Source organism: Artemia franciscana, chromosome 19, assembly GCF_032884065.1.
Source record: "Artemia franciscana chromosome 19, ASM3288406v1, whole genome shotgun sequence".
In the NCBI taxonomy this organism is placed as follows: Eukaryota; Metazoa; Arthropoda; class Branchiopoda; order Anostraca; family Artemiidae; genus Artemia; species Artemia franciscana.
Window position 1 is genome coordinate 27,922,396 of NC_088881.1, and position 17,210 is coordinate 27,939,605.

The 17,210-nt window shown below is 36.2% G+C and overlaps 1 protein-coding gene across 1 annotated transcript in view; it reads right to left on the bottom strand.

The window, feature by feature from the left end:
* LOC136039511 (uncharacterized) overlaps positions 1 to 17,210 on the bottom strand; it is a 37,545-nt gene that overhangs the window by 6,815 nt on the left and 13,520 nt on the right. The window contains exons 2-3 of the mRNA XM_065723302.1: positions 15,516 to 16,892; positions 1,892 to 1,932 (exon numbers count right to left, since the gene is read on the bottom strand). Coding sequence (XP_065579374.1) covers positions 1,892 to 1,932; positions 15,516 to 16,892 — 1,418 coding nt within the window. The remainder of the gene's footprint in view (positions 1 to 1,891; positions 1,933 to 15,515; positions 16,893 to 17,210) is intronic.

The window sequence follows — 17,210 nt, forward strand, 5'->3', positions numbered from 1 at the left end:
TTTATTCAATTTTATAGGGTGCCACAATTAGCCACCTGCTATCTTCACCAGGGTTGACAAATTTTCCGTCCATGAATATGTCCCCCTGAGCACCTAAAAATGCGTTATTTTTAGTTCTTATGTGTCCATCTTGAAATATAGAAAACTCGAGGTTATTTTTAACCAGGTGTATTATTGACTAAAAGAAGCCCTGTAAACCTCTTTCAAAACGGCCTGTTAACGTTAAATTCGATGAAATAGAACAAAAACCCACACATAACATTCATACAAAATGACTTAGTGTGAAAGCACGAAACTCATATAAACATACAAATTCCTTACTTTGGAGAAACTCCATTACATACGACATCTCTGGCAAAACCTGGATGCTAGAAAATTACCGAGAAAAAGCAATACTTTGGTGAAAAGTGGCAGTTTTTTACCTAAATCTATAGGGTCCTATTCGGAATTGTATCATTTTGTGTCATAAATTTACAAAACATGTCCCTTTTTTGCCCTTTTATGTCCCAAATTTCTTAAATGTGTCACTTTTTTGCCCTCTTATGTCATTGTGTCCCAGCACATGGAAATGTGTCTTTTTGACATAAAATGTGTTCAATTCGCGACCGTGCTTGTCACTAGATGCCTTTGGTTCCCGAAACTAGAAAAATTTGTTACCCTAACATTAGATCCCAAAGAGAGCCAACCGGGTACCGAAGACACGATTTGGTGAGAGCCCACAGTGACAAAATTTTCTTCACCGTTTTATGAATATGATGCTTGAATTAAATTCAGGGTACCACACTTATAGCTTGTTCAAAAAAACTAAATTTCTATGGGTTCTTATAAGTTTTTCTTTTTTTTGGCTCCAGGGTGGTTAGACTCTATTTCTTTTATTCATTCTACTTGATTTATCTAATCTCTTCATGTTTTATTCTTATATACTGTATCTTATTCTCTCTGCATTTTTGATTAAGCAACTTGTATGTCCTCCAGCTACCTCAAAGGCAAAGAAGCCTTTTTGAGGATTGGCCTAATTGTTTCACTGAACTTTTTGTTTCTAGATAAATTTGAATATTATGCAAGAGTTTATCGTTTTTCTTGGTCAATATCCGTAGCTCACCTAGGTATGGCTTCTTCAGGCTTCTCCCTCCTCCCCCTAGTAACTCTGATCCTGCCACTGTCCTTCTTCAATGTGCAAAAAGATTATTTATTACCACACCCATTTGATACCTCAACATACCATTAGGTATTTTGTAACGAGAAAATGGGATTGAGCAAAAGTGTTATATTCGTAACACGACTAAATATCGTTTAGCTTTAACTTATCAATCATTAAATATAATCATTTAGTCTCTTATTCTATTGAACTCAGCCTGCCAGGAGAAGTTTCGACGAGAGAAAATGGGAATAAGCTAAAGTGTAATACTAAAAAAAAAATTAACATGCACAAAACTGGATGTCTGGACATAAATGAGGTCCTACCAAGAATTCAAGAAATAAATTAGCGTTTTGTCGATTTCTCATTATAAACAAGATTCTATATCTATTAAACTCAAGGGTTCCAACCTATTAAAGCCATCCATCAAATTCAAGGCTATTTCAAGAGATAAAATCCAAGGGTATGACCACTTCAGATTTTAGGGGCCCCCCATATGGGCCCCCATAAGCTGAATTTTACGGGGGCCTATGAAAAGCACTTTATATCCTTGAATATTCGTGTATACTTAATTATTTTCATTAGAGACCACCTTGTAGTAAAAAAACATGATTTTCCCTTTAAAAATATAAAATGTAAATGGCAGGAGGGCTGGCGTGAACTGCCCCCCCCCCCCCCTTATGGGGCCCATGGCATCCCATTACCCAAAATCTCAAAATATATTCATAGAAGATAGGAAGAAAGTATACTCACAGTATAAGTGCTGCTAGCTTTGAGAGGACAATCAACATTTTCTGAAAAAGAAAAAAAAATCAAATTAAGAGCTCATAAGGGTGGTAAAATAGAATTCGTTTCTTTGTTACCTGAGTCGAATCTTTTCGGAACTAAAGCTGGGTCAGCAGCTTGCTAATTTTGATACCCAAGAAATTTAAAGTGTCTAGAACTGGGGATTCAGATTTCTACTTTCGTTGCTCAGGAAAATAAATAGAGCTTGCTGGATGCCATGACAGTCTCCAGAATAGTCCCTCAATGTTTACAGGGCACAATTGTCATCATTATTTACTTATACCACTGCGCATAGAACACAGAAGTTAATAGTGGACAAATCTTGTATTACCTTTACACATCATGATGTAGTACTTCCACACCAAGTCCCGCCCTTAAAATCCAAATATCCCTTGATTGGAGACCAAGCATGATGTTCATGCTAGAAAGATATTGAACCCCCCATCAGTAAATAGAGAGGTATAGAAACAGTCACAGATAAAAGTTCTAAAAGTCCAATATCTTGGAACGGCTTAGAGTATTGATGAAACTTGCAGGGCATCTTGAGGGGGATGTTCAACTAAACACCACTACTTCTACTACTGCAACTATTAACACTGCTACTTTAATTGCTTATGCTACTGCTACTAAGGCTAATAGTTTTAGGGTGAAAACTGCGGCGACTGTTGAGGGAATGTTGAACTTTCAAGGAGAGTTATGGGAGCTTAAGACAAAATCAAAAGATACGTTGTACATTCAGAATGTCAAACGGATATATGTGCTATATCCCAGAAACAGCTACCAGCTACACAGGAGCTTTCAGAGTATGTTATTGGAGGTGTTAAACTAAACCGAAAGACAATACATCTTCCTGAATTTGTCATGAGGTCGTCTTTGCGATAAATGGGTTGAAATTTTCAGAGCCTACTGAGACAGATGTTTAACTAAATACTGATGTTAAAAGGGCGTCTCTGAAATATTTCTGACATGGCTAAATTCGTTAACGTAAAACTCTGAGGGGATTTTGAGGTATATGTTCACTTAAATCAAAACGTAGTTTGCTACGCTTTAGAGGTTGTGGTAGAAGTTTACAACATTAAAAGTTGTGGTAGGCTAATATAACTACCACAACTTCTACTACTACTGCTACTACTACTCCTGCTGCTGCTGCTACTACTACCACTACTACTATTACTGCTGCTACTACTATTACTACTGCTACTCCCACTACTACTACTACTGCTACTACTGCTACTGCTACTACTACTACTACTACTACTACTACTACTACTACTACTACTACTACTACTACTACTACTAATGCTACTACTACTACTACTACTACTACTACTACTACTACTACTACTACTACTACAACTACTACTAGTAGTGCTACTACTATTACTACTACTTCTCCCACTACTACTGCTACTACCACTACTACTACAACTACTGCAACGAATTATAGCTGCAACTGTTTACGACTATGACTGCTTGTGTTTATGACTACTTACGGCTGTTGCGATCCCCACTGAATATATCCTCAACCCCCGTTGCGGCTGGTTCGTCTCCAATCACTTTCGACTTATAAACAAAGATAAGAACTTGCATATCTGATCGAGTGAGCATCCTCCGAAGTTTCTAAGGCCATGAGGTGGAGGTTGGGATGAGGAAAGGGCAGTCTCAGTCCTATACGGAATATTTTTAAGGTTTAAACAGATTTCACCGTCTTAGGTAAATTCCCTGTTGTTTTAAAATTTCAAACATTTGCATTATAAGGGCTTCAAACCTTTATACAATAGGATATTCAGATTATTTTGTAGTTAGGGAGGGAGGAAAAATGCACTTTAATGCCATAACATCCCAACTCTCATTGAGTCTTCATATAAATACATAATTAGTTCTAATGGAGAGATGAGGGAAGGTGGAAATTATTTTTTTTGGTGGGGGATATAAAATAAAAAAATAAAAAACATCAAAAATCTGAAATTGATATTTGATCCTCCTTGATTTCTGGGAATATTTCTGGTCTACACTGTTATTATGAAAGTAAAGAGTAACATTCAACTCCAAAATAAGCAGAATTTATTCCGTATAGGATGAGCACTGCCCCTTCCTCCTCCCCACCTCTACCTCATGGTTGTAGAAACTTTGGAGGGTGCTCATTACGTCAGTGATTGAGAGTTAGTACTTTTTTTTTATAAGTTGAAAGTGATTGGAAATGAACTAGCTGGGCAGGGGGGGAGGTTGTATTTCTCAGGGGTATTTTCCACGGGGATCATTTTCTGAGGGGTATTTTCCGGGGAGGAGGATGTTTTCTGAGGGGGGTGGGATTATTTTTCCGAGGGAGGTATTTTCCGTGGGGTACTTTCCGGGGGGAATTTTCCACGGATGGTATTTTCTACGGGGGGAATGTTTTGGGGGTATTTTCTGTGAAGTATTTTTTCGAGGTGGGAGTAAATGTCGGTTCCCCATGAGGATATTGATCAACCACATAATAGGTAGAAGGAGACCTTTCCCACTTTACCTGCTTAACGATTTGCCAGAGGTAGCTGATGACCAAAATAATCAGATTATTTGAACTATTGTCCTTTCCCATATAAACAACCACCTTCTGGTATAACATTGAATACTAATTAATAATATATGACATTTTTTATGCCAAAATTTGCTCTTATAAACGTGACCTTGAAGATACAAACGAGACTCTTTATAAATGAGACCTCGAAGATACAAGAATTAATAAAAATCGTTAATTGTTTTGTTTACGAGGAGGTAAATCAACTGCACTATATTTATTAGATATTGATAACTTCGTTTTTTTAAAATTGAATAACGCATTGAATCAGAGGTCGTAGACTTGAGTAATGGAAATGAATAGACTTGGGATTTTTTTTAAAAACTCAAATTACGTTACAACATTGCCAATATCTGAGGAAAGTTGCCAAGTATTCTTAAAAAGGTCATTAAGCTGTTAGAAGATATTCTGGTTTTTCTTGGTATAATAAAAACGAGTTTTCTTCAATTTTCTCGTGTTCATCCACGTCAAAATCATGTTCTAGCTTAAGTACTAAATTTATCAGTTCTGTGTATCGGTAGGCAATAGGAGCGGATTGTCCCAAGAACGTGCACAGAGAGGCTGGGGCTCGACGCACAGCCCCTCAAACCCTAACCTTCTCGGTACTTTAAAAATGACCCTTTCGAAAAAAGAAAGTTCTGCGTATGTGCCTGCATCAGAAAAGCCCTTTGTCAAAGGCCAGATAATACGGCCATCATTTCATGTCATAGGCCATCATTTCTTCTTAACAACTCATTTCTTAAGAAGAATCTCAGGAAGTAGGCCTTTAAAATGACTTTGGAAGGATGATATTTTTTTGAGATTCTGATAATCTACCATATGTACACCTGTAAATAGGGTCACTCTGATAATCCATTCAAGATGCCCCTGCATGATGTCAAGAAGATTGATGTTCATCTCCGTCCCAGATTCGAGTTTGTGTCCTAGATTCAGCTTTCTTTTTACTCATCACTAGGGTCTTCTTGTAAAAAAAAAGAAGAAAAAAAATGAATGGTGTTACTCTGTATTAAAGGGAGAGCATCATACCCGAGGTAGAGGCTTTTAGGCCTGACTGAACACAAAGTATCAAGATTTTTACGATTTTCCCTACCTGTAATTGGTTGGGTTTATTTACCCCCTAAATAAACCCGTCCTTATGCATCAGACAAAGAATAAGATACACGTTTGAGTCCAGGGTCGTATCCAGGATTCTTTTCAGGGGAGAGGGATACAAAAGAACTGTTTTTGAGAGGAGTTTTACAAAAAAAAAATTTCCGGGCGGGGGCTTATAAAAAACTTTTAAAAATGCATCAAAAATTTGTTTAAATTAATGTTTGTTACGTTTTTACGACTCGGACAAACATTTAAGGTGGGGGTTTAAACCCCAAAACCCCCCTAGATACGGCCTTGTTTGAACCGTTCCAGACGGAGATTTATTTATCTTATTTTCTGTTCTCTCACGTATAAGCACCACACCATGTAAAACGCATTCCCTTCTTACTTAATTAAATACCAGGAATGTCATGTTTATGTTTTTTTTCACTAATTTGGCTAACGACGTATTATGACCCATTTAAACTCAACCTCCACGCGAAGGCGCAAAAGTAAACACAAACACACATAAGAAATGCCACTAGATGCTTGGTACACAGTAGCCGAAGCCGAAAACAAGTAAAGCGGCACCAGTGTCAACATTTGCCGATATTTTCGTTTGTTTTTTTAATTCACCAATTTTGCATTTAAACCTCAACCAGTTGTTTTGCAGCATTTATGCAGCAGTAACATAGAGTGATCGGGTATGCTTTTCTAGAGAGAAGGAGAATTCAAGAAGGCTTTCAAACTACGCACGTAATTTCCTCTGACAAGCGGTTAAGTTACGTAATTTATTTATTTAATATCAATTATCAGCAAAAAATATTAACATAATCACTTCCCCTCCAAATATCACATTTTTTGCGAAAAAAATTAACATCAACCTTAAAAGGGGTTTAAAACAAAACATAACTACAACATCATATACCCCGCTATAACTAACCTAACACTCAACCCCTTCCTTAACTCACATCAATCAAAATATAATACTAATTTTAATGATTCATTTCCATTTTATTCTATCAATCATGTATCCTATTAAGGAAGGTCGTATCCAAAATTTTTTCGGGGGACGGGGGGGGGGCACAGAAAAAACTTAAAAACACATACAAAAGTTTCATGTGCATTTTGTCACGTTTTTACTTGTCGGACACAAATTTCATAGGGGGTTCAAACCCCCTAACACCCCCCCCCCCCGGATACGGCTTTGCTATTAAGTTAATCATTAAAGTCATATTTAGGAAACAATCCGTTCTTCAATAACATTAAATTCACTTAAAGCACTACTTTTAATATCCTTATTTAACAAATTCCGTAACTAAGCCCCTCTGAAAATAATAGAAAATCGTTATATTAAGCATAACCTTTCACACTTAAAAAAGTTCTTCCACAACAGGCTAACGTTAAATTCATAACTATCACAATGATCGTCACAATTATCATAAGCATGGATCTGGGCGTTTACCTCGCCTGTAAAATACCCCCTGAAAAATACTCCCCCGAAAAATACCCCCGGAATACCCCACGCATAAAATACCCTCCCTGAATATACCCCCTGGACAATATCATCTGTGGAAAACACTCCCCCTCCGTGGAAAATACCTCTTCAGAAAATACTCCCTTGCGGCAGGTTGATTTTCTGTCAGTTTTGGCTTATAAAAAAGGGCTATAACTCTCAATTGCTGATCGAATGAGTATACTTCGATGTTTCTACGACTATAAGGTGGAGGTCCGGATGAGGAAGGGCAGTCCCCTCCTATACGGCATAAATTCTGCTTATTTTTTGGGTTTGATATTACTCTTTACTATCACAATAGCAACGTAGACCAGAAATATCCACAAAAATCAAGAGGAATTAAATATCAATTTTACATTCATGATACATTAAAAAGTTTTTGTCCCTCCCCCTGAAACAAATAAGCCCCAAAATCCCCCCCCCCCAAAACAAAATTCCATGGGGATTATAGATCCATCTCTACCTCCGCCCTCCCCCTTGTCTTTTTCTTACAACTAGTTCTGTATTGATCTGAAGGCTCAATGAGAGTTTGGATGTTTTGGCATTAAAATGCATCCTTTGAGGCATAGCCCTCCCTCCCTAACTAGCAAAATATTTTTAAGGTCTAAACGGATTTCACTGTCTTAGGTAAATTCTCTGTTGTTTTACATTTCAAACATTTGCGTATAAGGGATTTAAGCATCTACAAGAGAGTTCTATGATTGTTTTGTAGTTAGAGAGGGAGGGAGATGCTTCAAAGGGTGCATTTTCATACCAAACATCCTGACTCTCATGAGCCTTCAGAAAATACAGAGTTAGATCAAAGGGAGAGACGAGGGGAAGGTAGAGGTGAAAATTGATCAGGACTGTATCCAGGACTTCAGTTTGGTGGGTTATTTTTTTCGGGGGCACATAAAAATTGTGAAATTGATATTTAACCCCTCTTGATTTCTGGGAATTTGTTTGGCCTACGCTGTTAATTATGAAAGTAAATAGATTAAACCCCTAAATTAGCAGTATTTATTTCGTATAGGAAGAGGTTATCCTTCATCGTGCCCAGCTCCACCTCATGGTCGCAGAAACTTCGGAGGGTGCTCAGTCGATCGAAAACGAGGGTTCAAGTCCCTTTTTTATAATTCAAGAGTGATAGGAGACCAACCAGCCACTGGGGGGGGGGCTCTGCGGGCCAGTATTTTCCAGGGTGTATTTACCGCGGGGATATTTTATGGGAGGTATTTTGCGGGACGAGGTAATTTTCTGAGGGATATTTTTGAGGGGTCATTTTCCAAGGGGTTGAACACCTGCTTCCATTGAAAATTTGGTACAGAAATCAAAAAATGGTAAAATTTGCATTTAAAATGTGACATTAGTAACAAGCATTAACTATGTAAAAAAAAAAAAATAGTTTTCTCGAATTAAAGTAACGAGTGATGTTGTAGTAACGACATGAAATATAATCGGGGCTGTCATCCTCCTTAACTCCTAATTATTAGTGCAAATGTTTTCGGGAGGTAGTCTTTAAATAAAACATATGATATTATCAACTCGCAACACAAGTTGTAGCCTGAAATGTTTTCAGGGAAGCCCTGGGTTAAGCTTTTGCACAAAGAATGGGAAGTTTAGGAATACAACAGCCCCACTCCCTGATTTATAAATGATTTCAGAAAATTTTAAGTTGTGACATTGCGTTCTACCTTTAGTTGAAAAAAAACTTGATTTCTAATTTTTCTATTTATTACGAGATATTTTTCAATATTTTTGAAAACATCATTCGAAGGGTACCGAAGAAGGATGTTTAGTACCATTCATAAAATAATCATGAATATTCAGTTTGAAAAAATTTCTCTAATTTTTAAATTAGGGAAACTTAACAATTTTTGAAAAACCCTCCCTAAATTTTGAAAAATACCTTTGGTTTTTGCATCTTCATTTGTAAGAAATCCTAGCCCCCCTTCTCTAAACTATGTAAATCCGCGTCACTGATTGCAGTTGTAAGCTTTCAGTGAAGTTGTGAAGCATGTTTTGCTTTGTAGTTCCTATGCTGTCACAGGTAAATTATATGAGCTGCATTTTATATACAGTCGTGTGAGAGCGGAAAATTAATAACTTAATTTTCTGTTGAAATACTTATCTTATTCTGATTACTTGCAAAAAGTTGTAGTGATTTCCCCTTCTTCTTTTTTCCCCTCCTGTGCTGAGAGATCATATTGACAGTTTTTTTCTTTTCATAAAGTTTCAGACAAGAATATGTGAAAAGTTTTTTTTTTCCCGAACTGAGGAATGGAATCCTTTTTTATTTATTTAAAACTTGCTCTCGGTAAATTTATAAAAAAAATTGTTTGGACTTGGAAGGGGGAAATCAAGGCCGTATCTAGGGGGAGGTTAAGGGTTTGAACCCCCCTAAATTTTTGTCCAAATCGTAAAATATAAAAAAAATCATGTAAACAAATCTTTGATGCGTCATAAAATTGCACCTTCCCCCCAAAAAACGAACAAAAATCTTGGTTACGGCCCTAGGGGCATTTTACGACCAAGATTGATTCTTGGTAAAATATAGTAAAATAGTGTCTTCAAATAATTTTCGGGGACTAATTAATATTCACCAACTGATTAAATATAATGATGGAGAAACGTCAAAACATAAGTGACAACTCTGGCTAAATCCCGGCAAGAGTTGCTCTTTACTAAATATTCATTACTATGAAAAGTTTTATAAGTAAAATATTGGATTTCGAAGCAAGGAAAATATTAAACCGGAAAGAATTCTTCATGGTACTTTTAGGCAATATCTTGCATAAAAACAGCAGTGGGCTGTTTACGGTCATTTCGAAGTTACTGGGTCACTTTTTTGGCTCTGTTCTGCGTCATTCAAAGAACCGTAAATCCCAGGGTATGGAATTCGGGTTTTTCTTTTGTTATTGGAGTTAGCCTACCTACCGGTTTGACTGAATGACCTCCTGCTAGATTTGAATTTTTGGGTTAATCGATAATTGATGAGAAAAATTCACAGGTATTCCAAGCATAAAAAAGATATCATTGTAAACTTAAAATAAATGGAATTAGTAATTAGAAACATATACAGAAATTTATTTTGGAGGAGACCTAACCCTTAAGATAGGGCGACAAATGGGCAGACCGTATGGAAAACATGAGAAATTATTGTTAAACAAAATAATTTTTGAAATTTAGTATGTTTTAGGGATTGGCTCGAGAGCCTTTATTTTAACGCTTCATAATAACCATAGAGGAACTCACCGGAGGAAACGGTTGATCCCTCCGGAGAAAGTTTTGAAGAGAAAGTTTCTAATCGTTTGTGGAAAAATCGTGCTCAAAATTTGAATAAAATTTGAAAATTTGCTCGGTACTTAGTAAACATCCCGAAAACACTCAAGTTCCTGATATGTTTGATGTGAGTAAAACCGGTTTGTCTGTTTGCATTCGGTTATGATAAGCTTAGTCTTAGTGAGAAACTACGACGGAGTATATATTAATAATATATTATTGTATATATTAATATAATATATTCCGGGCGGTCTACTTTCAATAATTTCCTTTTGTATGTTCCATAATTTTGTTATCAAATTATTATATTTTCATCATATTTTGTCATAGTTCATTAGGATTAAGCTAACTTGACTTTTTAGGCGTTTTCGAGATATTTAACAAATATCTTTTTTTTCAGAAAACAAAATAAAATATTTCCAAATGGGCTTTGGCTTTGAGAGCCCCAACTTGACTCATCCTCATAACCACAGATTAACGCACCAGAGTAAACGACGTAAGCCCTCTGGAAAATGTCCTGAACAGAAAGGTTCTAAAGATTTTTGGAAATATCCTGCTGAAAATAACCCCTAATTTTCTTTTTCCAGAAAATTAAAATACAAATCTTAGGATGGATGGGGGGGAGGTTGGTCTGAGAACACCAATTTTAAATCTTCACAGTAATCACTGACTAAAGAAGTGAAGGAAACAATGTGAGTTCCTTTCGAGGGGTTGATGACTTTCTAAAATCACGCACAAGGTGGCGCATGTCAAGCATGGCCGAACTCTGCCAAACGTGGTAGAAGTGTACCAGCGTTGAAGAAATATACTACGCGTAACGGAACTGTGCGGCAACGTTGGTGCTTTAGTCCCTCGCCTCTAGTGCATGTTCCCAATCAATCTATATTTACCTTTTCCCATCATTTATGAATTTTAGTTTTTTTTTTATATTGTATTCAGGGTTTTAGGGTTTTGTATTGTATTTAGGATTTATATCGTAGTTAGGGTCTAAAATTTTAGGTTTTTTTTTATATCGTATATTTAGGGTTCTATAGGTTCTATAAACGTATAGTTCAGGGTTTTTGACCGCGACAAATCCATTTGCTATCTCAAAATTTGTACAAGTCTAAACCATTGTAAATCATTTATTTACAGTTAAGAATAAGTAAAAAATAGTGAAGTTTGGGCATTGACTATATTTTTTCTTTTTTCTCATATTTTTTCATGAGCTTTATTTTTTGTTTTATTATCTCATTTTGTTTTTTTATTGTTATGTATGCTAGAATTGTTTGCGAAAGCTTTGCGGTGGTACCCGATACATTTACTTTGTCTTTAGTCTTTTGCTATTGACGGGTTGATGTCAAGTGTGTAAAGGAACACTGATGTCAAGTGTGTGCAGGTGTTCTTGCGACTTTAAGAGGCTTAGCCCCCTCTCCCTCCTTATTCCTCATATCTGTATGTGTGTAAAAGATGCATTAAGTTTTAATTTTAATGTATATAAATCTCACCATATAGTCTTACATCCCCATATCCCAATATAGCCTTCACCGTATCCCATAATAAATTACTGTTTATTTCTGCATATTCCACCAAAAAGTATCTTCCGGATCAGGAAATATTAAGTACATTAAGACCCAACAATTGTATTGCTACATAAACCGCAGAAATTGGAGTTTTTCGACGAAGCTCTGATCGTACTTTGTATTTCATAACCAAGACACCAATTTCTGTATTCTCAAGTTACAAAAACTAGATACGTAAGAGTTTATTGACCTTCATTTGTATTACGTATTCCACCGATCAGTTTCCAAGTTTTTTTATACCTTTAAGCGGCGTTCACGTACACATCTAGCTAGACACGTGTCCATCCAGAGATCAATATCAAGGCAGCTTCCTTTGAAATGTAAAATTTAGAGCTTGGATGCAACAAGTTACAGCTGATTGATTTCATATCCTACCCATTAGGAGTTTCTTCCGATACCAAATTTAACATTCAAACTTAAGAGCGACGTTCAGGACTTCTGGGATTCAATGTTTAAGGAAGTGCATGACCTGACACACAAGTCTACGCATGGAAGTTGCTGAACCTGAATTTAAACGCTGCTTTATGCGTTTTGCCAACTACTCCGACTTGCAAGGTGAAGCTGAAGCCCTATCTAAATTATATTTTTTAGGTGAATTTGGCCAAATGACGTTGCGGTGAAGTCAACTTTTGGATTGCTGCACCGGGGCTTACCAGCAAACAACACTTAAAGCGCCTAATTTTTCTTTCGTGTGTTATTCAAACTTTTGTATTTTTCATTATATTATTCATTATTATCATATTATTATTATATTAATATTATATTATAATTATATTGTTATTTTGTTATATTATTTTATTTTGAACAGTTTTTCAAACTCTTTGTCTTGATAAATCAGTTTGTTGTTTAATGAACTTCCTTAATTCTCTGCTTCCTCAACAAAAAGTGAATTTTTATTTGGCAGCTTCAGTATCACCATAGTGATACTGTTCAGAGGCCAGTTCAGGCGCAAAAAAGATAAATTAGACTCGATAGCACTCTTTCATTTCTTTGCTTACGTTAAGGTTACCTTCAAAGGTCGATTGTTGGAAATTACGTTTTACTACTCCCGTAAAAAAGAAAAAGCAAACAAAATTTTGCTGGTGTCCGGCCCATTACTCCTATTCTAGTGTTTTCCAAGTTATATGAAAGTTCTTTTGCTGATTGGTTGAAAGCAAAAATAATCCAAAATGTTGACCAAAGGCAATTCGGAAATTTGCGCTCTACCTTTACTACACACTATCTGGTTCACCTTTTGGGCACAATATGTAATAAACTTGAAAAACCCAATACCTGGCTCAATGTTATCGCAGTTGACTTACAAAAAGCTTTTGATTTAATTAACTACAATACATTAGTGAAAAAACTAACCAATAACTTCCTAGTTGACCCCTATTTAGTAAGAATAATTCCGTCCTTCCTTTCTAATAGAACGCAAGTGTCAAATACCTGAATGTGTACTCTGATCCCTCCCAATTTATAATGGTGTACCCCAGGGAACTCTCTTAGGCCCAATTCTATTTCTTACCATGATAAACAGTCTCGGTGTCGATTTATCGGATAGATGGAAATTCATTGACGATTTAACTGTCTTTGAAACATGTTTAAAAAATCTAAAAAGAAACCCAATGGATATCTTGGAGTCAATATCAGACGAAGCTGTTGCTAGTGATATGAGAGTTAACCCTTTAAAGTCAACAGTTTTAACAATTAGTTTCCTAAAATCTCCCCCTTCTTTTTCCTGTCCTATCACCCCTGAAATGTCTGTTACTACTGTGAGACTACAGGGTGTTACCATCTCAAGCGACTTAAAATGGGATTGCCACGTTAATGATTTCTTAAAACGTACAAATACTTTATTTTCTCTCCTCAAACTCCTTAATAAATTTAATAAAATGTCCTAAGTCGCATCGTTTGAGGATTTTTCTCTCTTTTGTACGTCCTACCCTCGAATGTACTTGTCTTGTTTGGCATCCTGGCATCTCCAATGAATTGTCGGACAGAGTAGAGACAGTTCAGAAAATGTACCTAAGAATTATATTCAATGAGGGTAAAGTGCCTTACATTTCCCTTCTTTGGAGAGCAAATCTAGTCACCCTTAAGGAAAGGAGAGCACAAATTTCCTTGCGTTTTGCCCACAATGCCACGCATAACTCTCGTACTACTTTTCTTTTCCCTAGTGATCATTTAGCCCCCCCCCCCCGAAACTCGCCTCCCACGTTTTTTTTCAAGAAAAATCCCCCTTTTTGCCCCAATAAGAGTTTCGACTGAAAGATGTACAAGAACGTTCATCCCTCACATAGTTGAAATTTTAAATCAATAACTCTCCCTCCCCTTCTCACTCTACTTTTATCTTAGAGTTTTAGTGTTTATTTTTCAATTGCAAACTTTGTAATGCTTGCTAGATAGAATTTTTTTAAAATTTGTTTTCCCTGTTTTTAACTTTATGAGTTTTTATTGTTTGAGTTTTTACTGATTGCAATTTTATAATTTTGTACTGACACTAACGGCGAATTTGGCCCTTTTGGGCTTGTGATAGCCGCTTTTTTGAAATAAATCTTGCCTTATCTTATCTTTAACAGTTCCTGATACCAAACTGTAAGAAAGGAGGGAAAGAACCCAATAGTAATCGAAAATAAAAAAAAGGGTTTTTGACAACAATTAATACATCAAAAGAATCGCTTTATTATGCTGATTCAAAACGAATAAAATTCATTAAGTTTATTATTACTCATTGAAATTTGCGAAAATTTGCTTGAAGCTTGAAAGAAGCTTGAAAAAATTAGCCTGATTTTTGAAAAAGGGGAAAAAATCACAAAATTCAAGTAACATTAATGAAAGTCACACCACAAGATTCAACATACCACAGAACCTTACAGTAGAGATTTCAAGCTTCTATATACAAAAATGAGTAATATTGAATTTTTGCCAGAAGAAAGATCACGGATACTTTTTTTTTCCCCAGGGTCGATCATATCGAACCAACGATCCTAGAAGGTCGAGAGAGGGCTCATTCGAACAGGAGTTAAAGACATAGTGCCATTTTTAAGTGATCCAAGAAATTAAGGGAGGGCAAGCGCATCCATGGCCTTTTTCCCTCAAAGACATCAATAAAATTTCAAAATAGCCATTTGATTCAACATTATGAAAAAAAGTCCGGTAACTATGGCTTGGAGGATGACATGACCCTCCCCCCACCTCCACAGCGCAGCCGAAAGGGTAGAAAATATATGCTGTGCAATATGCCCATTGCTTACTTATAGAATTTGTAATTGAGAAATATACGGATATTTTTGGAGGGGGGATTTTCTATATTTTTTTATAACTTCTCTTTACTTACAATCGCATCTCGAAACGCCATGGTATATTTCCTTCACCATCCTAATTTTTATATTGAACACAATAACGTTTTTAAACACCTCTAGCCCTGTGGAAGAACGTCTACGTTTGAAAATATATTAAGTTGGCTCTATTGCCAACCCTATGAAAGTATGTATTTCACCCTATGAAAGTATGTTGAAAAAAAAAAATAACGGGCCCCCTCAAGAGTGTAATCCATCATAACAGCCCGGTTTGCCTCACTCTAGCCTTTCAGTTGTATGTAGGTCATAAATAAAAATAAAGATTTATAGAATATTATCATACCTGGCTTGTCACATCTTTTTCTTACATCATCGAATAAAAGACCTCTATCACACTGGAACAAGTCAATTCCCAGTCGGCTCTCGGTTGTTATCCAATAGCACTTGTAGAATCTGTCACAGGCTGTAGGTAGTCTTAAAAACTGTTTCGACCCACAATTAAGTTGAAATATTGTCTGATAGTCCCCAGGTCCTAAAGCTACTGCTGAACTATTTGTTGGTCGACTACTCTCCGTAGATAGTTGAAGATTTGTAGGTGTACCAGTAGAAGTGCCACTAATGATTGTTGTGGGTGATGTTAATTGATTTTTTTCCGTAGTTGGGGGAGACGACATTGCAAAATCAGTGTCATTTCTGTTTTCAATGAGTGTTTCCTCTGATTCGCCTGGGAATACAATGGTCGCAACTATTTCATTAAATTCTTCTTTTGACGTCTCTTCCTGATTGTCAGAATTTTCTGAAGTTGCCCCAGAAGGACGCTCAGTAGCCTTCTCTGTATCTATGGTTTGATTTCCCATAACAAAAGATGTTCCAGAGCTAGTATTGCTGCTGTTTTCCGCTACTGTTTCTTCAGATTCTTCTGGTGTAGCTACTTCATTGAACTCTTCATCTGGCTGTTTCTGTTGACCGTCAGAATCTACTGTAGCTGTCCCAGACTGGCTTTGAGAGTCTTCATCTTTGTCTTCATTGACACCAACTACATCTTCCTCTTTCTCCATTGCCCCTTCTTGCGTATTAGTTGAAGAATTAGAGGAAAGGTTAGTGGTTTCAGTGTCTCCTACAGAGCTTGAGGCATTACTATTTTCACCTAATATTTCCTCTGAATAGCCCGGTACAACTACCTCGTTAAATCCTTCTTCTGGCTGTTTTTGTTGATTTTCGGAATTTTCTGAAAGTGTCCCAGAGGGGCTCTGAGAGCCTTCGCTTTCATTTTTAGTAGCATTGGTTATTTCTGTTTCTTGATTCGATGCTACTTCCTGGGAAATATCGACTGTCGCTACTTCTCCATTTTCAGAATTACTCTCATTATCTTTTTCTGGAAACGGAAACTCATCTTTCTTAGCATCGCTGTCTTCCTGATTAATTTCAGCAAGACTGTCTGAGCTATCCTTTTCCTGCTCTACATCATAATCAAGATCAGGAATAATATTTATTGGCCCAGGCACTATCAACTGCCCCCCTGCACAACTTGGTGGAGGGTTAATCCACTCAGCATGGTTACAAATGAATAGATTTGGATCGTAGATTGTTCCATACGGGCAGTCAAAATGAAAGGTGCTGATTCTTCTGCCATTTCCAAACCAGTCCACACATCTATAGAATTTTGTGCAATCGGTCGGATGAGGAAAGTAACCAGCGCTTGTACATTTTATCTCTGTGTCTGAAAAAAGGATAATTATTTTTATATATCTTTTATATTTTAAGTATGTTAGTTATTTATTTATAATTATCTATTTATTATTTACTATGCACGATAATTATTTATTTTTAAACATACAACAAAAAGTTCATAAAAACACTATACACAATTGTTTCTGTTTTATCATCAAAAGTTATTTGCACTTTCAAATGACAGTAAACACTCTGTTTAAAATTTGAAAAAATGAATATCTTTAAAAAAGTAATTTTCGTTAAATAATTAAATAATTAAAATGAGAACTATTAAAGTATTAAAATAATGAAATTGTTAAATAATTAA